Source organism: Oncorhynchus tshawytscha, linkage group LG12 (genome assembly GCF_018296145.1).
Source record: "Oncorhynchus tshawytscha isolate Ot180627B linkage group LG12, Otsh_v2.0, whole genome shotgun sequence".
Classification (NCBI taxonomy): Eukaryota; Metazoa; Chordata; class Actinopteri; order Salmoniformes; family Salmonidae; genus Oncorhynchus; species Oncorhynchus tshawytscha.
The window spans coordinates 12,758,754-12,781,853 of NC_056440.1; the positions used below are offsets into that span (position 1 = coordinate 12,758,754).

At 44.1% G+C, this 23,100-nt stretch overlaps 2 protein-coding genes across 2 annotated transcripts in view; both read left to right on the forward strand.

The window, feature by feature from the left end:
• The first annotated feature begins 1,842 nt into the window (after positions 1–1,842).
• LOC121847896 lies at positions 1,843–6,265 on the forward strand. The gene is made up of 2 exons (XM_042331155.1): positions 1,843–5,360; positions 6,258–6,265. Exons 1-2 carry the CDS (start codon positions 1,940–1,942, stop codon positions 6,263–6,265), a joined length of 3,429 nt encoding a protein of 1,142 aa, XP_042187089.1. The 5' UTR covers positions 1,843–1,939.
• Positions 6,266–16,358: 10,093 nt separating this feature from the next.
• Positions 16,359–23,100, forward strand: part of rtn4r (reticulon 4 receptor) — a 69,355-nt gene continuing 62,613 nt past the window's right edge. Inside the window, exon 1 of the mRNA XM_024438204.1 lies at positions 16,359–16,893. Within this exon, the coding sequence (XP_024293972.1) occupies positions 16,857–16,893 (37 nt within the window). The 5' untranslated portion in view covers positions 16,359–16,856. The remainder of the gene's footprint in view (positions 16,894–23,100) is intronic.

Genomic DNA, 23,100 nt, shown 5'->3' on the forward strand with positions numbered 1-23,100 from the left:
ATAGCCCATCTATAATTTAGCACAAACAACTACCTCTTTCCTTACTGTATTTATTTATTTATTTTGCTCCTTTGCACCCCATTATTTATATCTCTACTTTGCACATTCTTCCACTGCAAATCAACCATTCCAGTGTTTTACTTGCTATATATTATTTACTTCGCCACCATGGCCTTTTTTTTTGCCTTTACCTCCCTTATCTCACCTCACTTGCTCACATTGTTTATAGACTTATTTTTCTACTGTATTATTGACTGTATGTTTGTTTTACTCCATGTGTAACTCTGTGATGTTGTATGTGTCGAACTGCTTAGCTTTATCTTGGCCATGTTGCAATTGTAAATGAGAACTTGTTCTCAACTTGCCTACCTGGTTAAATAAAGTGTTTTTTTTGTTTTTTTTTTAAATCTGCTGTATATCTCTTGTCCTCACCACAGTATACGATACACGCGTGTGTGGTACTTGTATTGATGTTGCAATACAACGAAAAAATAGATATCTCATTATGATTTTAGCATGTATTGTAATCCCCTTTGTGGGATATATAGCTTGCATTTTATTTTCAAGGTTTGCCTCTGAGAATTTGAAAGGATATTGTGGAAGGACCACCAGAGGGCAGGCTGGGCTCATGGATAGTAGCCCAACAAGGCATGGGAGACAAGGTAACCAGAGGCAATTAAGCACAGCTGACGGTACTAATGACATACTCTCCTTCCCCTATAAGAGAGAGAATGGAACCAGCAGAGAGGGGGAAACTATCTCTGGAAGATGGCCACCGTCAGAGAGGAGCTATCCAGGGAGAACCACTAGGACGGTGACAATCCTGTGACTTTTTGTTGTAGTTTAAAGATAAACCTATTGTGTTCCTTTCATCTGGAGAAGAAGATGTATGTTTTTTTCCTTAGAAGATTTTCATTGATTATGTTGGAGTGTTTGTGTTGACCAAATGCCCTCAATAGAGAACTGTGTTCAATCAAGAAAACCTACTCCTGACTCGTTTATTCCACCTTCCCGCTTTAGAGTGACGCCCAATTACTTGGTCCGCTCACATTGGTGGAGAATGCGGGTACTAGGTGGACGAGTGACACAAGGATTAGTGAGTATATCAAGATTCTTCCAGTAGACCCGGAGGAACCATTCAAGAACGATGGATAACGCCCTACTACAACAATTGATCACGGCACAGCACACAACCATAGAACTCCTGCAACAACAGCTGAGTCGACGAGAAGAACCTAGAGTTAAGCCAAGAGCGGCTGCTCACGCCATCTTACCTCGTCTCTCCAAGGAGGATGATATTGAGGCCTTCCTCATGACCTTCGAAAGGACGGCCACCTTGGAAGAGTGGCCGCCCACAGAATGGGCGAGCGCATTAGCCCCTCTTTTGACTGGGGTGGCTCAGGAAGCCTATTTTGACCTGGATTCCTGCGAAGCTGAGAACTATGGGCGACTAAAAACCGAGATCCTGTCCCGGTACCAGCTGACTGCCAGAGATAGGGCTGTAAAGTTCCATCAATGGACCTATACAGCTGATCAACCCGTCCGTGCCCAGATCTTCGCATTAATACGACTGACGAAACAGTGGCTAGAACCTGGAAAGGGAGTAGGACATGTGATAGAGACTCTCGTAGTGGACAAAATATTGAGAGAATTGCCCAGTGACTTAAAAAGGGTTGTGGGGCAAGCCAACCCGTTGTCAGCCGACGACATAGCCCAGGCGGTGGAAACATATCGGTCTACAGGGGAGTTGTTAAAAAGTGACAAGGAGGAACGGAAGGAGTCTTCCAATCCCGTACCACGACTCACCCCGGCGCCCCGCCACCGAAACGTCCAAGCCCCCCGGAGGTGGGAGAAGTCAGCCACCACACAGCAGGGTCGGTGTTATAAATGTCAGTCTCCCAACCATTATGCCCCACAATGTCCTAGCAAGGATGAGCCCATGGTCATGGAGTCATCACTGCCTACCCCCACACATCCCGTTTTGAGGGGGCTGGATCAACACTGTTGGTTAGCAGAGATAGCCCCAGCCTCAGAGATTCCGGTGCGAGTCGAAGGACAAGATGTGGTAGCTATTCTCGACTCGGGAAGTATGGTTACGTTAGTAGAGGAGCGGATGGTGACCTCCGCAACACTGCTACCAGACAAAGTAGCCGTATCCTGTATCCATGGAGACACCCACTATTACCCCACTGTGAATCTGCCTATTCTCACTCCAAAAGGAAGGTGTACAGTCAGGGCAGGGAAAGTGCCCCAGCTGAAGGTGCCATTATTGATCGGGAGAGACTGTCCCCTATATAAGGAGCTTCGGCAGATGACGTTATGCACGGGAAGAAGGGGGACAGGAAAGAAGAGAAAAGCCAAGCCCGAGGTAGTAGTCCTACAAGGAGACGTAGCCGCGTCCTCGTCCTCTGCAGCAGAGGAAGAAATAGCGACCCAACGTTTACGACAGATATTCCAGGAAACCACTGATGAAGACACATGTGAAGGGTTATACACAACGCAGGAAGGAAGGAGCAACCAGGCGCTAAGGGATATATTTGAAGCTCCATCCGAGGAGGGAACCTGGAAGGGATTCTCCTCGGTCACCCCTGATGGGGATGTGGAACATCCTCCACATCCCTCTACCGAGGTCGACCTGCCCCAGGAATTAAAGGGACAGTTCGGCACCTCGCAGCATAGAGACCCAGACCTAAGGGAGGCCATGAGGAAGGTGAAGGTGATCGACGGGAGGAACGTCGACGGATCAGGTGAGCCCCCTCTTCCTTACTATGCAATCAGGCGGGGTCTCTTATACTGGGTCGTACGACGAAGGGAGGAAAACCAGGAATTACTAATGGTGCCTAGGCCATACAGGGATACAGTTCTACAGTTAGCCCATTCCCACGTCCTAGGAGGACACCTGGCACGAGACAAGACTATTGACAGAATCATGCAGAGATTCTATTGGCCCCGGGTCACCCGGGATGTGGCCAGGTATTGTAGGACGTGTGATCAATGTCAACGTACAGCCCCACGGCCACACCTACGTAACCCTTTGATTCCTCTCCCCATCATAGAGACTCCCTTTGAACGCATAGCTATGGACCTCGTAGGACCCCTCCCAAAATCCGCCAGAGGACACGAGTACATCCTAGTGGTTATAGATTACGCTACCAAGTTCCCGGAGGCCATACCCCTGCGTAACATGTCGTCAAAGGGAATTGCCAAGGAGTTATTCCTGATGTTCTCTCGTGTGGGCCTCCCCAAGACTATCTTAACCGATCAAGGAACCCCGTTCATGTCCCGGTTGATGAAGGACTTGTGTCGGTTATATCAGGTTCAACAGATACGTACAAGCATATTCCACCCTCAAACAGACGGGTTGTGTGAACGCTTGAACAAAACGATTAAAAGCATGTTAAGAAGAGTGGTGTCCCGAGACGGGAAAAACTGGGACATGCTTCTCCCACACTTAATGTTTGCCCTGCGAGAAGTACCCCAGGCATCCACTGGATTCTCTCCGTTTGAATTGCTCTATGGTAGACCCTGTCGAGGAATCCTCGACTTAGCCAAGGAGACCTGGGAGACCCAACCATGCCCCTTTCGATCCACAATAGAACACGTTACCCTGATGAGAGACCGCCTGTCAGCAGTGTGGCCCATAGTCAAGGAGCATATGGAGAAGGCCCAAAGGACCCAAGGCCGGGCCTATGATAAGCCCGCGACCCCCCGTGAGTTCACCGTGGGAGAGAAAGTGATGGTGCTTGTGCCCACGGCCGAACATCGCTTGCTGGCGCAGTGGAGGGGGCCCTACGAGGTAATGAAAAGGGTCTCACCGGTCAATTACCTCATCAAGCAACCTGACAGGAGGAAAAAGGTCCAACTCTATCACATAAACCTGCTGAAGACGTACCATGGACGAGAGGAGGAGGTGGCTTTGATGGCCCTGGAGGGCAAAGGAAAAGAGGAGGCTCTACCACAGGTGCGCCGTGGCCAAACTCTCCTACCGGAGCAGTCAAGACAGCTAGACAAGCTGATTATGAACTTCGGTCGAATATTCTCTCCATTCCCAGGACAAACAGATGTCCTGTTCCACCATATCCACACTGAACCCGGCAAGAAGGTGCATATCCGCCCTTACAGGATTCCTGAGGCTCGCCGAGTCATCGCTAAGAAAGAGGTGAGGGAGATGTTGAGGATGGGCGTGATCGAGCCCTCGACGAGTGAGTGGTCCAGTCCCATAGTCCTGGTCCCCAAATCCGATGGTAGTATGAGACTCTGCAACGACTTCCGGGGCGTGAATGCCATCTCTACATTCGATGCGTATCCCATGCCCCGTGTGGATGAACTCTTGGAGCGCTTAGGAAAGGCCAAGTTCATCACTACCCTGGATTTGACAAAGGGATATTGGCAAGTGCCGGTGGCTCCAGAGGATCGCCCAAAGACTGCCTTCGCCACCCCAGAGGGGCTTTTCCAGTATGTGAGGATGCCCTTCGGACTGCACGGTGCCGCTGCAACTTTCCAACGCCTCATGGATGCCATTCTACGGCCCCATCAAGAGTATGCAGCGGCGTACATAGACGATGTGGTCATCCACAGCGAGGACTGGGATAGTCACCTCCTGCGATTACGGGCGGTGCTCGTGAGTTTGGAAGCCACAGGGTTGACAGCCAATCCAAATAAATGCTGCCTGGGCCTGTCCGAAGCGGAATACCTGGGGTACACCGTGGGGAATGGGAAAATACGCCCACAGGCAGAGAAGACCAGGGCAATTCGTGACTGGCCTCGACCCCGGACCAAGCGAGACGTTCGGGCCTTCTTAGGGATAACAGGATATTATCGCCGTTTTATCCCGGGATATGCAACCATTGCCAACCCCCTCACAACCCTCATCAGGAAAAACCTGCCAAACCAGGTAGAGTGGAAGGACGAGACGGAAGAGGCCTTTCAATTGCTGAAAGATGGCCTGTGTTCTGATCCCGTTCTACAGGCTCCGGACTTCTCACAAGAGTTCATTGTGCAGGTCGACGCCTCGGATACAGGGCTCGGGGCCGTACTAGCTCAGGGTAAAGGTGAAGCAGAGAAGCCGATTCTCTTCATTAGTAGGAAGCTCAGCGATCGGGAACAGAGGTATGCGACCGTAGAGAAAGAGGCCTTAGCCATCAAGTGGGCCCTCGATTATCTCCGGTACTACCTACTGGGTCGGAGGTTTGCATTAGTTACTGACCATGCGCCCCTCACGTGGATGGCTGGTAAGAGAAACAATAACAACAGAATAGCCAGATGGTTTTTGTCTTTACAACCGTTCTCTTTCCATGTCATCCACAGGGCCGGATCGAGGAACGGGAATGCAGACGCTCTGTCCCGACGCGACCAAGACGGTGCGTCTGGCGCCCGACCCTCCGGTTCGGTCCTGGGGGGGGGAAGGTATGTGGAAGGACCACCAGAGGGCAGGCTGGGCTCATGGATAGTAGCCCAACAAGGCATGGGAGACAAGGTAACCAGAGGCAATTAAGCACAGCTGACGGTACTAATGACATACTCTCCTTCCCCTATAAGAGAGAGAATGGAACCAGCAGAGAGGGGGGGGGGAAACTATCTCTGGAAGATGGCCACCGTCAGAGAGGAGCTATCCAGGGAGAACCACTAGGACGGTGACAATCCTGTGACTTTTTGTTGTAGTTTAAAGATAAACCTATTGTGTTCCTGTTTCATCTGGAGAAGAAGATGTATGTTTTTTTCCTTAGAAGATTTTCATTGATTATGTTGGAGTGTTTGTGTTGACCAAATGCCCTCAATAGAGAACTGTGTTCAATCAAGAAAACCTACTCCTGACTCGTTTATTCCACCTTCCCGCTTTAGAGTGACGCCCAATTACTTGGTCCGCTCACAATATCAATAAATAAAAGTTGTTTTGAAATCGCTGTGTGGTCTACAGGGCTCAAATTAACTTTGGACAAACAGAAAAACGGTCTACTTGATGAACTAAAACCTAACTGCTTGGGGTAGTGTGACAATACTTCAGAGGTAAGAAACATTGCATTAACATTAGAGCATTGTGCATTTATTCAGCATCTATAGGGAGTCGTAATACCTGAGATCTTGTATAATTATGTCTAGAGACAGGACAATGTGACAGAAACATCCACATAGAAAATGATAAAAAGGAATAATCTGATAATCCTACTTAAATGTAAACTATGACGAGATTAACACCGGCATACACACGTTATCTTGGATTAGTGAGCACTTGTAACGCTTGTCTTCGTCCTCCTCAGACGAGTAGTAAGAAATGGCAGACCAATGCGCAGCGTGGTAGGTGTCCATATTGTATTGAATACGAATACCGAACACTTGAACAAAAACAATAAAACGACAAAAACGAACAGTCCTGAACGGTGAAGCAAAACACAGAACAGAAGATAATCACCCACAACTCAAAGGTGAAACCAGGCTGCCTAAATACGATTGATAGCTGCCTCTGATTGAGAACCATACCAGGCCAAACACAGAAATCCCAAATTATAGAAAAAAGAACATAGACCGCCCACCCCAACTCACGACCTGACCATACTAAAACAAAGACAAAACAAAGGAACTAAGGTCAGCACGTGACAGCACTGTGGACTTCCTGAAACCCACTCTATTTATTTTCCTTCTGTTGCCATCAATTTAGGATTTTACATTATATATTGTTGCTTTTCACCTTCTGTTTTTAATGATTATGTATGCCATTGACAATACTATTTGAATGAAGCCAGGTTACCAAACACACTACTAAAGGTTATGTTGGGTGAAACGTAAACATCTGTCTGCCAATAGACGTGCTCCAGTACTGTGAACCCTAATTCACAGTAGTAATAGTAATAATTAACAACTCATAATAATTCCATTATTGTCTTCTGTAAGAAATACCTACATATCAGAATATAATTACAATCATAACTTGTTTTAAACCATTTGTGAGAGCTAATGGTGAAGGGAAACATTACATTTGCTAGTGCCATGGAGACTGAGGGGAGGATTGAAGAGATAACAGTGAATGAAGTGAAACAAATTACCTCATTCCAATTGGAGACGACATTTAATTGTCTTTATCTACCGAGGAGGTGGTATTAGACTCCAAACAATCGAGACAGAGAGAGAGAGAGAGAGAGAGAGAGAGAGAGAGAGAGAGAGAGAGAGAGAGAGAGAGAGAGAGAGAGAGAAAGAGAGAGAGAGACAGAGAGAGAGAGAGAGAGAGAGAGAGAGAGAGAGAGAGAGAGAGAGAGAGAGAGAGAGAGAGAGAGAGAGAGAGAGAAAGAGTCAGAGAGAGAGAGAGAGAGAGAGACAGAGAGAGAGAGAGAGAGAGAGAGAGAGAGAGAGAGAGAGAGAGAGAGAGAGAGAGAGAGAGAGAGAGAGAGAGAGAGAGAGAGAGAGAGACAGAGAGAGAGAGAGAGACAGAGAGAGAGAGAGAGAGAGAGAGGATATTGTTGTTGTAACCAACAGATGATGCAGGCCAATAACAATATGCCATTAGGATGATACACTGGGTTTGGGGTTGTTATTAAGGTGGTAGAATGGACTGTTCTTAATTTTGGCACACCTAACAGACCTGGTTTCAAACACTATTTGAAATCATTTAAAATATGTTATCGGTGCTTGATTGAGCTTGCCTGGCCCAACAGAAACAATACAATTCACACAACTGCAAACCCTGCCCATCTGTCACTTCAGGTAGGCTAAATCAAAAGCCTAAAGTATTTGAAATATGTAAAATACTAATTGAACCCAGATCTGATTGTCTTTAACCAACATGATGCAAGCTAAATTACAGTACAGTAAGTGAGAGAGAGAGAGTACCAGTAGAGAATTGTTTTAAGAGAAAGTACAAATTAAATTCCATATGTGAGAGAGAGAGAGAGAGAGAGAGAGAGAGAGAGAGAGAGAGAGAGAGAGAGAGAGAGAGCGAGAGAGAGAGAGAGAGAGAGAGAGCGAGAGAGAGGAGAGAGAGAGAGGAGAGAGAGAGAGATATGTAGGACTGATTCTCTTTGTACCTTCACTTACTCCTTGTCCTGTCCTACTTTGACCTAAAGTTACAGAAAAAGTGTTGTACTGTAGGCTTTGTTATATAAGGTTCTTATACTGTTTTGTACTGTAGTGGAGTTGATTGTTCAATGTAATCTTGTTGACTCTGGTTGTGCTCAATCTGCTACACTGACACTAAGATCAAATAGGTTTTATATTCCATATTCCATCTCACCCAGGGTCACAAATAGTCTTAATAAACAATGTATAGAAACAATTCATGCTTATACCCAATAAATGCTGATTGTATGAAGTTGTAAACACACACACAGTAGGCCTATACAGTGGACCATAAATCCATACACACACACACAGTAGGCCTATACAGTGGACCATAAGTCCATACACACACACACAGTAGGCCTATACAGTGGACCGTAAGTCCATACACACACACACAGTAGGCCTATACAGTGGACCGTAAGTCCATACACACACACACAGTAGGCCTATACAGTGGACCGTAAGTCCATACACACACACACAGTAGGCCTATACAGTGGACCGTAAGTCCATACACACACACACAGTAGGCCTATACAGTGGACCGTAAGTCCATACACACACACACACACACACACACACACACACACACACACACACACACACACACACACACACACACACACACACACACACACACACACACAGTAGGCCTATACAGTGGACCGTAAGTCCATACACACACACACACACACACACACACACACACACACACACACACACACACACACACACACACACACAGTAGGCCTATACAGTGGACCAGAAGTCCATACACAGACAGTAGGCCTATACAGTGGACCAGAAGTCCATTTGGGAAAAATACACCCATTGATGTCTGTCATTGCGCTCCTTCTTCACCCAGAAGACAGCATCAAACCATGCTGCTTGCCCAAGAATCCTCTACTGTCTAGGAAACCCAGGGTCAACAGATAGACAGAGCACACAAAGATGCAGAGTGAGACAAATAGAGAGTGAGAGAGAGAGAGATCCCAGGACAGTAACACAATTAGACCCAACCAAATCATGAGAAAAACAAAAAGATAATTACTTGACACATTGGAAAGAATTAACAAAAAACAGCAAACTAGATTGCTATTTGGCCCTACACAGAGAGTACACAGTGGCAGAATACCTGACCACTGTGACTGACCTAAACTTAAGGAAAGCTTTGACTATGTAAAGACTCAGTGAGCATAGCCTTGCTATTGAGAAAGGCTGCCGTAGGCAGACATGGCTCTCAAGAGAAGACAGGCTATGTGCACACTGCCCACAAAATGAGGTGGAAACTGAGCTGCACATCCTAACCTCCTGCCCAATGTATGACCATATTAGAGAGACATATTTCCCTCAGATTACACAGATCAACAAAGAATTCAAAAACAAACCCAATTTTGATAAACTCCCATATCTACTGGGTGGAATTCCACAGTGTGCCATCACAGCAGCAAGATGTGTGACCTGTTGACACGAGAAAAGGGCAACCAGTGAAGAACAAACAACATTGTAAATGCAACCCATATCTATGCTTATTTATTTTCCCTTGTGTACTTTAACCATTTGTACATTGTTACAGCACTGTATATATACATAATATGTTACTTGTAATGTCTTTATTCTTTTTAAACTTCTGTATGTGTAATATTTACTGTTATTTTTTATTGTTTATTTAACTTTTGTATGTTATCTACCTCACTTGCATTGGCAATGTTAACACATGCTTCCCATATCAATAAAGCCCCTTGAATTGAGAGAGAGAGAGAGAGAGAGAGAGAGAGATAGAGGACAGAGACAGAGAGAGAGAGAGACAGATAGAGGACAGAGAGGAGAGAGAGAGAGAGAGAGAGATAGAGGACAGAGACAGAGAGAGAGAGACAGATAGAGGACAGAGAGAGAGTGGGAGAGAGAGAGAGAGAGAGAGAGAGAGAGAGAAGACAGATAGAGGACAGAGAGATAGAGACAGATAGAAGACAGAGAGAGACAGACAGATAGAGGACAGAGAGAGAGACAGATAAAGGACAGAGAGAGAGACAGATAGAGGACAGAGAGAGAGAAGACAGATAGATAGAGGACAGAGAGAGCAAGAGCGAAGACAGAGAGCGGAGAGAGAGAGAGAGAGAGAGAGAGCGAGAGAGAGAAAATAAATATTCTTGTCCTTTAAAACCAAGTGACAGTCTCAAGGAATGTAGCCTTGTGAGCTGATAACGTATGACTTCAGCACCGGTGAGGATGACATGACATGTTTGCATATCCCCTCCTTCAAAACGTTGTGGCCGTCAGGCGTCATCAAATTTCTTGTCAACCTCCCAAATTGCACCCTATTCCCTACCTAGTGCACTACCTTTGACCAGACCGCTATGAGCCCCTGATCAAAAGTACTGTACTGCATAGGAAAAGGGTGCCATTTAGGACCCTTTTCCTGCCCGTCGTCAGCCGCACTCAAGTACATACAGCGGACAACTGCATCTTAATTTATGAGTCTTAAATGTCAATCCAATCCACACTGTCGCCATGTTTTAGAGGGGAAATCTAATTAAAACAGCAAATGGAAAGGGGGGGGGGGTCAGTGTAACGCACAGCTTAATGTGAATGAGTCCACGTTGCCTTTATTCCAATGAGTTGGAGGTTCTGGACAGAGTGCAAAAACAATTCCATCACTGCTTTTGTCTTCTACAGACCAGTGAGGGAAAATTAGCTGTCAGGAGGATCTTAATGACAACAGGGGTTCGTCTGCTGGGGCACTGGTAATATATGACGAGCTGTGCACCCTGAATGTATGTGTAACGGCTGTTGGAAGGAGAGGACCAAGGTGCAGCGTCGTATGTGTTCGTACTTTTATTAATGGAACTAAACACCGATTAACAAAAATAACAAAGAGAACGAACGAAACCGAAACAGTTCTGTCTGGTGCAGACACAAAACAGAAAACAACGACCCACAAAACACAGGTGGGAAAAGGCCTAAGAATACCTAAGTATGGTTCTCAATCAGAGACAACGATAGACAGCTGCCTCTGATTGAGAACCACACCCGGCCAAACACACAGAATTAGAAAACATAGAACACAAAACATAGAATGCCCAGCCCAACTCACGCCCTGACCAAACCAAAATAGAGACAGAAGAAGGATCTCTAAGGTCAGGGCATGACAGTATGTACTTTTGACCCGGGGACTGGTAAAATGTAGTGCGCTACATAGGGAATAGGGCGTCATTTGTGATGCACTCATAGTCTCATTTTAATGAAGACACAACGGTGAGTGTCCTACAAGTGTGTTTTTAAGTTGACAGAAAAGATCTGATGTCTCACATTGATATTGTGATCCTAACAGCTGCTGTTGAGAGAGAAGGATTGGAAGGAGGACATCTTGATGGGTTTGCATGGCTTCAATGTAGAGTGTTTCGTTATGGAGCCTGGTATGTAATCAATTCAGGGTACCTTGTAAAAGATTGATATCAACAGAATGAACAGCCAAAATTAAGATGATTCCAGTGATTTTGATGAAGGTGGGGAATAACACTCTCCAAATACAACTAATCTCCGTTGCATACTAGCTAGTACCACTGCACAAGACACTAATTTATTACAATTTGGACAGAAAAAAGGCTAGTACTGCTCATGTCATTTATTTAATGATATCCCTCCAGTGGCAATACCCTCAAACTTTCTCTCCTACCAAAGGAAGTATTTTATCTGATCCAGCTCTTATGCTTGATCCTTCTTGTTGCTGATGAGAGCATAGTATAGAACCAGAGCTATCTGCTTTGAAACTCCAACAGCTTGACTCCACTCAGTCCATTACGTTCATGAATTAAATATTTTTAGATTCTGTCTCTAACGTGCATTCATATGGTGATGATGCTCACCTGCAGTAATGTACAGTCTCTTATTCTACGAAGGAGTCTATAGACTCCAACCTCTCCCACAAAATACCTGTGTCCCTCTCAGTCCTGCAGTACCATTGTTTGAGTCTCAGTTGGCACACTACGGGCCCTGGTCAAAAGTAGGGAACTATATAGGAAATAGGGTACAACTTGGAATAGATATTTATGAAAAATACACTACAGTGGTAATGTGGGTATCTTGGAGAGTAGAGACTGTAGACAACAACACATCCACCCCACTGACCCTCAAAACGGGGGCCCCTCCGGAGTGTGTGCTTAGTCCCCTCCTGCACTCCCCTCCTGTTCACCCACAACTGTGTGGCTACACACAACTCCATCACCATTACTAAGTTTGCTGACGACACTACGGTGGTAGCCTGATCACCGACGATGATGAAACAGCCTATAGTGAGGAGGTCAGAGATCTGTCAATGGGGTGCCAGGACAACAACCTCTCCCTCAACGTGATCAAGACAAAGGAGCCGAGCACATTCCCATCCACATCAATGGGGCTGTAGTGAAGTGGGTCTAGAGCTTCAGGTTCCTCTGTGTCCACATCACTGAGGATCTATCACAGTCCACACATACCAACACAGTCGTGAAGAGGGCACGACAACGCCTCTTCCCCCTCAGGAAGCTGAACAGACTTGGCATGGGCCCTCAGATCCTCAAAAAGTTCTACAGCTGCACCATTGAGAGCATCTTACCTAATGCATCACCACTTGGTTTGGCAACTGATTTGCATCTGACGTCAAGGCACTACAGAGGGTTGTGTGTACGGCCCAGTACATCACTGAGGCCGAACTACCATCCATCCAGGACCTTTATATTAGGCGGTGTCAGAGGAAGGCCCTAAAAATTGTCAAAGACTCCAGCCACCCAAGTCATAGACTGTTCTCTCTGTTACTATAAGGCAAGCGGTACCGATGCATCAAGTCTGAAACCAGCAGGACCCAGAACAGGTTCTACCCCAGAGTCATAAGACTGTTAAATAGTTCACCAAATAGCTATCCTTTTTGCACTAACTTTTTGGACTCATCACATATGCTGCTGCCACTGTTTATTATCTATCCTGTTGCATAGTCACTTTAAACCAAGTTATATGTACATATCTACAGGCCTCCCAAGTGGCACAGTGATCTGCTAGCTGTGCCACTAGAGATTCTGTGTTTGAGGTCAGGCTCTGTCGCAGCCGGCCGCGACCGGGAGTCCCATGGGGAAGCGCACAATTGGCCCAGCGTCATCTGGGTTAGGGGAGGGTATGGCCAGCAGGGGTGTCCTTGTCACATCGTGCACTAGCGACTCCTGTGGCGGGCTGGGCGCAGTGCACGCTGACACGGTTGCCAGGTGTGCGGTGTTTCCTCTGACACATTGGTGCAGCTGGCTTCTGGGTTAAGTGGGCATTGTGTCAAGAAGCAGTGCAGCTTGGTTTCTATCTCTCTGCATTGTTGGGAAGGGCCCATAAGTAAACATTTCACTGTTAGTCCACACCTGTTGTTTACCAAGCATGTGACAAATACAATTTGATTAGATTTGATAATAAGGTGAGTGGAAGTAGTGTGATCAGTAATAGTATATCCCCACCCACACACAGACATATTGACATAATAGGAAAGAGTAACCTAGGCCACAGGCATGTTTACGCAGTCTATTTATTTACAAACTACTGCACATATAAACACTAATTATTTAGAAAATGGAAATGATCTACATGTGAAGGGAGTCTGCCATGTAGGGTAGAAGTAGGTTTTCATAGTAGCTACCCAGAACCCGTCTGGGATTTTAATTTACGATGGGAAAAACAGCTACTGTAAAACAAACAATGCATATTTTATTGAATTGAGACACAGGTGTAAGTGGAAACAGAGGTTAAAGTCTCTCCTTGCTTTTGTACAACATATGACCTTTGACCTTCCTGGTTATGAAGGTTGTGTATGTTACAATGTCAACTGCCGACCCATCCGGCCTCTACTGTAAAGTGATTCAGGTAAGGAATTAAATTAGTGTCATTCAATAGCAAAGGTGACTGTAAAACAAGGGTTAAACCCAATCTACCCAATTCAATTTTATTCAACAATCAATCCATAATTGTATGATCTGGCTGATATATTATTCCTGAATTGCTTCAGTTGGTTTAGTGTCTGTTGCTTAAAATACACCATGAATTGTATTGTGGATTGCTGTTTCACCTGTGAAATGTTACAGGGCTCTCTATACTTCAGAAATATGGATTAAGGTTAAGGGTGAGGATAAAATTCAGACTGTCATCTCTAATTTGAGGGTATTTTCATCTGTATTTGGTGAACCGCTTTGAAATTACACCACTGTTTGTACATAGTCCCCTCATTTTGGGGGAGCAACAGTATTGGGACAAATTCCCTTATGTGTATTAAAGTTGTAAAAAGTGTTTACATCAAGCTTGTGACTACATTGGATGCATTTGCTGTTTGTTTATGTTGTGTTTCAGATTATTTTGTGCCCAACAGAAATGAATGGTAAATAATTAATTGTGTCATTTTGGAGTCACTTTTATAGTAAATAAGAATAGAATATGCTTCTTAACACTTCTACATTAATTGCGATGCTACCATGATTACAGATAATCCTGAATGAATTGTGAATAGTGATGGGTGAGAACATTACAGATGCACAAATATCAAACCCCTAAGACATGCTAACTTCTCACTATTTCAATAACAGGGGAGGTTAGCATTTTGGGGGGAGGTATGATATTTGTGCATCTAACTTTTTTCACTCATCAATATTCACGATTCATTCAGGATTATCTGTAATCCTGGTAGTATCCCCATTCATGTAGAAGTGTTTAGAAACATATTATATTCTTATATACAATAAAAGTAACTCCAAAATGATACAATATATTATTTACTATTAATTTCAATTGGTCACAAAATGATCTGAAACACAAACAAAACAAACAACAAATGTGTAGTCACAAGCTTGCTGTGGTCATAACATGCTAGGACTATGGGACCAAATTCTTAACTTTTTACTACTTTAATACACATACAGTATAAGTGAATTTGTCCCAATACTTTTGCTCCCCTAAAATAGGGGACATGTACAATAACTGCTGTAATTTCTAAATGGTTCACCAGATATGAATGAAAACACCCTCAATTTAAAGCTGACAGTCTCAAATCCAAACTTTTCAAATCCAAACTTTTGGAGCATAGAGCCAAAAGAATAAAAAATGCTTCACTGTCCCAATAATTACGGAGGGAACTGTAAGTTAATTACTATGTCAGAAGTGTAAACTAAAATCACTTTTTGCAGAGTGCTAGCCCACAGGCTTCAGGAGATGATTGCTCAATTGCATTCATATTTCATCATGTCCTTTGCATCTTCTACTGCATTTGGTTTCCATTAAGAAACGGATAGCAGAAAGGGTACTAAAAAACGGCATGTATGTTACTATGACATCTGAAGCTTCAATTGCACTGGATCCACTTTGTTGCCCCAAGAGTAGCCTAGGCTGCTACATGGTGAGAGCATGTTCACCACTGAAGCTGCGCTGTTGCTGTGCATGGGCTGAAAGGACATCCTTACCATGTTGCAACTACACATTGACCTACCGCTAGGAGGCGCATGGTACTTAGAAATAACGGCGCGGGCGGTACTGATCTAATTCCCTTGGGTTTCAGTACATCTAGCCTGCAGAGTGCACAGCGAAGGGAATTTGTTTTCTCGGTCCAATCAGTCTCCGCAGCATGCATGCATCAATGGAGCTTAATATTCAATCACTTTTTAACTACGGTCTTTATTACATCAAATAGGTGTAATGGGCGCATCCACTCAAACGTTTCGCATGATCCCCTCAAGGTTTTTGTGCATTCCTGTGTACCCTACTACCGTCGTGTAATTGTAACCCAATGACGGTGCGCAAATTGATAAAACAATAAGATACGGTCTCAATTTTACCTTGATGGTTAATTTGGCGAATGCTAAACGGTGATGAAGATTTGGGAGATTTCTATCAGACTAGAATTGTGTACTACATTTTAATGTAATAACAAAAGCTTGTATATTTAAAGGAAGGAAATTAAAACCATGTTCAGGCAAATGCTGCTTCTCAAATATCCCTTTTCCGCTTATAATGCTTTTCGGTCAGAACTGCGTTGCCCCTTCCCAACCATTATGCCTTGTCCCATAAATTGGCTAGCCGTTCACCTGCAAGGTGTATTTTGTTGTGTATTTTCGCATGAATGTGCGTGCTTGTGCATGTTTGATCCAAAACAGATTCCCCGCACGTCAAACCACCCGTATCTTCTAAAACATTCATTAGCGCGCAGTCCCTGATCCAGACCCATAAAACATTCATCTTTGAATCCCCCCCCTCTCTCTCTCTCACGGCACCGCCCTCTCTTTTATGCGACCCCCATGCAAACCCATGTTGTACTGCGCTGGGCAGTGCAGCCAATATCCAAACACATATAGATGTACTTCCGAATACAGTCAGTTAGAAATCAGACAGGATGTGTACATCAGTAGCCTGTCCATGGATTCCTTTCTGATTTGTTCTGTCTCTTTTAGACTTTACCAATTTTGGAACTTAGTGCTCTTTGTGTGTTTTTTTGTTGATTGTTCGCGCGTCCTTTTGGGGTGTTGTTCTACGCTGTGCGCTCCCGTAGCCTGCGTTGTGTGTTGGTTGAGTTTGGATACTATACACTTCTTGTCTCGCTCCCACTGGCCCAGATGACTGTGCGCCGTTCCAGCCGGAGACGTTGTTCTCCAGTCGGCTTCAGCAGGAAAACCTCCGGCTAAAGTTTGAATGTAACGGTGACTGGGAGGTCCGTGACAACACCGTGCCCTGGATTTGCAATTATCTATCGATTGCAACTAAAGAGCGGATATACAGTCTCCGCAAACAGGCTTCATCTGTTGGATTTATTCAACTACTGGATGTATTCAAAAATCATGAAGACCAGTCTTGTTGAGGGTAAGTACACAGGCAACATCCCATAAAGTTGATTATACGTTGCATTGACTAGAATGATACAGGTACGTGATTGTAAATTAGGACACCAATAAAATCGAAATCGAGCACAGTCATTGCCCTCCGCATGCTACTACCTTGAGAAGGTAACTTGGAGGAGAGCGCGCGGAACCCCTAGAAATCAACGGAAGGTTGTTTGGATGATTTGGACTAAGAGAAAACATTTCTCAATGGATTTCGACTTGGTGAACATAATGCAACTTGAGTAAGTGCTTTGTGAGAAAAGTTATCATTATATTTGTGCTACTCTTACCTTCATAAAACAATATATTTATAAAATAGAATAATATATGTTAATCTAGCTCTGACAGTATTGGATCAATAACGTTGAATATGAACATTGAGGGGGGTAATTAGTAGGTCTATATCTCATGTTGGCTAGTCATCATTAATTGATTACCGTAAAACACATCCTCACACCATGAATGACTTTGATGTTATCAATAATGGTTATATAGATATGACATTCTATCACTCGACTGTGGCCAAGGGACAGTTGCGTCAGTATATTTACACAGTTTGGCATAACAACATGCCCGAGCGGATTTAGCAACCTCGCGCCTCGCCGGTATCTTCTATTTTTGCGGTTTGTGCCATGGCCATTAGGAGCTGCTCTTTGATGAAGTCTGCAGATGGTCTGCTTTAATGCTCATGCCGATCGGATTATATCGCTCTTTTCCAACTGCTTTACCCATAATTAATGGTTTAGTGGTGGCCTGGGCTATGTCTGTAACCAGTGCGACAACAGGGGGCACTAGGGTTTAGAGGGAAGGTGATTCTTAATGAATGTGGGTCGGGAGAGATCCAGATTTGTGTTGGTGATCATGTAGCAGTAAAATGAATCATGTAATGACTGGATGGTGTGTGTGTCGAAGGAGGGGGCATATCATAACTTCAAGCACACGGGCACTCAAGCACACGGGCACACACACACACACACACACACACACACACACACACACACACACACACACACACACACACACACACACACACACACACACACACACACACACACACACACACACACACAGACATTCAAGCCCACTCTGCTTACGCAATATGTCGTGTACACTCCTATGGCCTCATGTTGTTCATTACTAAAAACAGAGGATTATAGGAGGAAAGCAGCAGATTACAGTAGAGACAACAGTGTGTTTGTATTCCACAACTACAAATCAAACAGGCATTTGTTTGTTTATTCCGTTTGATATACCCACAGCTAATGCTAATTCATTTGTATCCCATCTCATTGGCATGGAACTTGGAATGCTCCCCAGTGTTCTATGAGCTAAGGTTCATTCATCATTCACTTTCTGTTGTGATCTAGTAGTAAGTGTAAAGAAATGCCAGACAATGTCTGCTGATATTTCAGTGGGGTTGTGCTGTTGTAATTTGTATACCTCAAAGGCCATTAGGCCTTCTTTGAATAGATTCATTAATAAGGCTGTCATGTCGTGTGTTTATTGAACGGTCACAGCTAAAGCAGGTTTAATGTATGCAATTTCTCATTCAGACAGCATATGATCAAATATCAGCCACCTCTCCTGGAATAACACCATTATGTGTATATACAGTACATTTCAATTCTGATCTCTGACATCGCTCTTTCTGATTTTTCTTAATTTTCTTAATTTTGTACTTTTTCTGGATTATCTGTGTATTTCTTTGGTCGTCCTTTCTAGGTATTATTGCAGTGTTGGAGATAACAAAACAAGAATTTCACTGCCCCTTGATAACATTTTAAAATCTGTGTATGCGACTAAGAAACATTGATTTGAATTCATTTGAGCTGTTGCTCTGGGGATTCTTTCTTTAATTCCTGTCAAGAAAAGCCAATAGAAGACAAACAAATGGATAAAACCATTATATGGAGCTGAATGCTTTAGTTTCATGAGCTTTGAAACCAAACAATGAGGGCTTTTTTCAATTAGTTTTTTTTTTGGCAACACTGGGTTTTGGCAACACTGTGCAAGGAAAATATACATTTTGCTGACTTTTTGCACTATCTTTGTAAATAGGTTGCTTGAAGTGACCAGTTATGAGGAAGCAGGATTAATTGTTTGGAATATTAGAGCTGAAAAAAAGATGGCACAGAAACATGAATAACAAAGTTTGATTAGCATATAAGCTGCATTAGGTATGATCAAACATCACATAGGTATAAATTCACAATGAGACATGGCAGCTGCTGTACTCTAAACGGGATTTTGAAATAAATGTCGGTTTGTGTTTTGTATGGCCGCGTTTGAGAGAGAGAGAGGAGAGAGAGGTTACAGCGATAGAGAGCCTGGACGGAAAGAAGGAGAGACAAGGGAAGCCGTGAGAGGTGTGTATGAGAGGTGTGTATGAGAGGTGTGTATGAGAGGTGTGTATGAGGGGTGTGTATGAGGGGTGTGTATGAGAGGTGTGTATGAGAGGTGTGTATGAGAGGTGTGTATGAGAGGTATATATGAGGGGTGTGTATGAGAGGTGTCTATGAGAGGTGTGTATGAGAACGTGAGAGAGATTATTATTACCATATTACGAACAATGTGGTTAACAGACAGAGAGAGAGAGAGAGACAGAGAGCGAGAACAAGAGCGAGAGAGAGAACAAGAGAGAGTAGAGAGAGAGAACAAGAGAGAGAGAGAGCACAAGAGAGAGAGAAAGAGACAGAGAGAGAGAGAGACAGAGAGAGAGAGACAGAGAGAGAGAAAGAGACAGAGACAGAGAGATAGCGAGAGAGAGAACAAACAGGTTGCCTCCACCATTTCCCCACCATGCAATGCAGTCCCATGTGGATCAATATAGTGCTGAGAAAAGGTGTTGCATGCGTGTGCTCCTACCCAGGATGCTCTAATTGAGGTTCTTCAGATAAGGCAGCAAGGCTAAACTGGATTGGCCGTGACTGGCATACGGCCAATGAAACAGAGGCAGAACTCTTCCCGTGAGGTTTGAGATAAACCTCCCAGGGGTCAATTGCAGTCAACAGGATTGTCTTCAACACAGCATATGTTTTGGCATTAAGCTGATACGCAAACCAAGACCCAATTACAGTTGGAGGAAGGATACACAACACTTTAGCCCGAAAAAGTGACTGTATGCTATATGAAACAGACCAGACTGGCTGCAGCTGGAAAAGATTGGTTGAGTTACTTCTCACGCTATTTCACCAGAGTTTCTTTTAAACGTAATCACATTCTATCACGTTGCATCAAATTACGTTTTTTAAATGTAATTTGCTAGACGTTATCAATGCAGGTTTCAAGATTTGGTTGATTTCAAATTGAATTCATGTTTGAATGAATTGAAGGTTGATCTGGTGATGTCTTTGCCCAGTGGGAAGTGAGTCTTCTTCAATAGCTATAGGAACATACAGATGTAGGATCTTAATTTGAGCCGGTTTGCTACAGCAGGAAAATAATCCTGCAGCATGTGAATTGTTATGTGGATTATAATGAATGGATTTTCTGTAGGGGTTGATGCATTTGTCATTAGGGCAAATCAAGTCTATCATTTTAAAGTGGAAATTACAAACTTTAGAAGCCTTTTTTAACCTGGTATTTTCCTCTCTTCAGCTTGCCCTTGTGTTTGTGCACCTTGGCTGTAAAGCAAGGTAACAACAAGTATTCAACTTTTATTTTTTCAAGTACGGTACACAACAGGTTTTATAGCTCTTAAATTGATACCATCAGAGTGAATCCTTCTCCAAAGTCTCTGATGGCTATAATACAGTGGAGGTTGCTAAGGGGAGGAAGGCTCATAATAATGTCTGTAACGGAGCCAACAGAATGGCGTCAAACACATGGAAACCATGTGTTTGATGTATTTGATAACATTCCACTGAATCTGCTCCAGCCATTACCACTAGCCCATCCTCCCCAATGCAGGTGCCACCAATCTCCTGTGCTATAATAGACAAAACACACAGTGACAACGAATGCTTAAAGGCAGTGGGTGGCAATTTCCCAACGATTGTACATTGATGTAGCTCGTTCTTCATTGGGGTGTGTCTTAAAGTCAAGTGTCTTGAAATGTGACCTAAATCCTGGGTAACAGAATCACATTCGACACCAGAGACCTCCTTCTTCCCAAGGGCCTAAATGGCCAGCAAGATGATGCCCTCCCATAGGGAATAACCTTGGTCCTAGACGTGTGCAGGAGGTTGTAGTTAGTGCCTAGTTTTCGATTGCATTGGCAGAAAGTCTCCATAGATTGGTAATCTGAAGGATACTGGTTGCATCCCAAATGGGACTCTATTCCCTATATACTGCACTATAGGCCCCGGTCAAAAGTAGTGCACTATATAGTGAATAGGGTTCCATTTGCGACACAGTCAATGTTCAGTGAATCCTAATGAGCCCCAGTTCTTCAGGGGAACCCTTTTAATTGGCTCAGCAGGCTAGCCCTCATGAATCGCAGTGTTGTTTACACACAGAGAGAGAGAGAGAGAGAAAGAGAGAGAGAGAGAGAGAGACAGAGAGAGAGGCCCCAGAACCATCCTGAAGGTTAGCCCATGTCTTCCAAACCCGTCATTACTAATCAGTAGACAGAGACTAAGAGGATAAACAAAGAAAATTATATTTGTTTATGTGGAAGAAAAACCAAAGGTTGAACTGAGTAAATAGAATCTGAAACTCATGCAGATTATAGGGTTCTAATCCCCTCTTTGGGTTATAGGGTTCTAATCCCCTCTTTGGGTTATAGGGTTCTAATCCCCTCTTTGGTTTACAGGGTTCTAATCCCCCCTTTGGGTTATTTGGGTTTTAATCCCCTCTTTGGGTTATAGGGTTCTAATCCCCCCTTTGGGTTATTGGGTTTTAATCCCCTCTTTGGGTTATAGGGTTCTAATCCCCTTTTTGGGTTATAGGGTTCTAATCCCTTCTTTGGTTTATAGGGTTCTAATCCCCTTTCTGGATTATTGCCTGACTGTTGGAATTTAGAATTTGTAAGGGATAACTAAAATTAGAATTTCCAGGATGCTACAGCCTATGAGAAATAATGTGCCTCCTTCGACTGGCCGACGTAGGTCATACAATATGAGCCTTTGCTGTTTCTTCTGGGTAGGGCCAATATCCTTTCCAACTGAAAATTCAGTTACACAACACTGGTGGCACATTTATTAGTGTGCTTAAAAACTCCACTCTGACAGAAGCGGTATCGTAATCATTTAAAGAAGCCTACGCGTGGCATCCAAGATCAAAACCTCACCAACAGTTACATTGTGCAATTATTTTCTTTTTTTACCTTTATTTAAACAGGCAAGTCAGTTAAGAACAAATTCTTATTTTCAATGATGGCCTAGGAACAGTGGGTTAACTGCCTGTTCAGGGGCAGAACGACAGATTTGTACCTTGTCAGGTTGGGGATTTGAACTTGCAACAGATGCTCAGTTTAGATATGATACACCATACAGCCAACAAACAGACTAACCACACGAACACCCCTGGGGCAATCCAATATGTCACTATCTCCAGCAGGGGTGCAACTTTGGTTTTACAAGTGGGGGGTCATCTTTTAATCGAATTTTTAATCCAATCGGATAAACTCTCCAAACAGCCTACCCGACCGCTAGGAGTCGTCCGCATGGTCCTAAAGCAACCCTTTGCCTAATTTTGTATCACATTCCAATGATAACACTGGGGGGGAAGAAAATGCAATTTTAGAAAGTGGCGTGTCCCCCTGTCCCCAGTGAAAGTTGCGCCCCTGATCGGCAGTATCCATCACATCTTTTGAATCTGATGCTCCTCTCGCTGTCTTGTTCTATCAGATATAACCATTTAACTCTTTAGCATGTGTTTATACATAGGTGGATGGCTCTGTGAGCTAGCTAATTGATCGGCCTGACCATCTCGTTGTCCTCACACGCACAGCCACTCTCAGGGGCTTCAGCAGAGCACAGGCCTATCTGACATCTGACACACATAGTTAATACGATGTTATGGGTACTGGCATGAGCTAGTTACAGTGGAGTACCATGTCAACTAAATCAACGCTATCTGCCACATTGGGTTAATAGTGTGTTCTCTACTGGCATGAGGCACGCACAATGTAAAGTCAAGGATAACCAGCCCTATCAGGACCGACCAGTGCATGTCTGTCTGACACAGAGAGGTAATGCTGAGTCATGTGTACTGGCACAAGGCACACACAGTATAGTACCATGTC

Coding starts and splice junctions, on each gene's coding strand:
- LOC121847896 (XM_042331155.1), top strand. CDS start 1,940: ATGGTCATGGAGTCATCACTGCCTACCCCCACACATCCCGTTTTGAGG.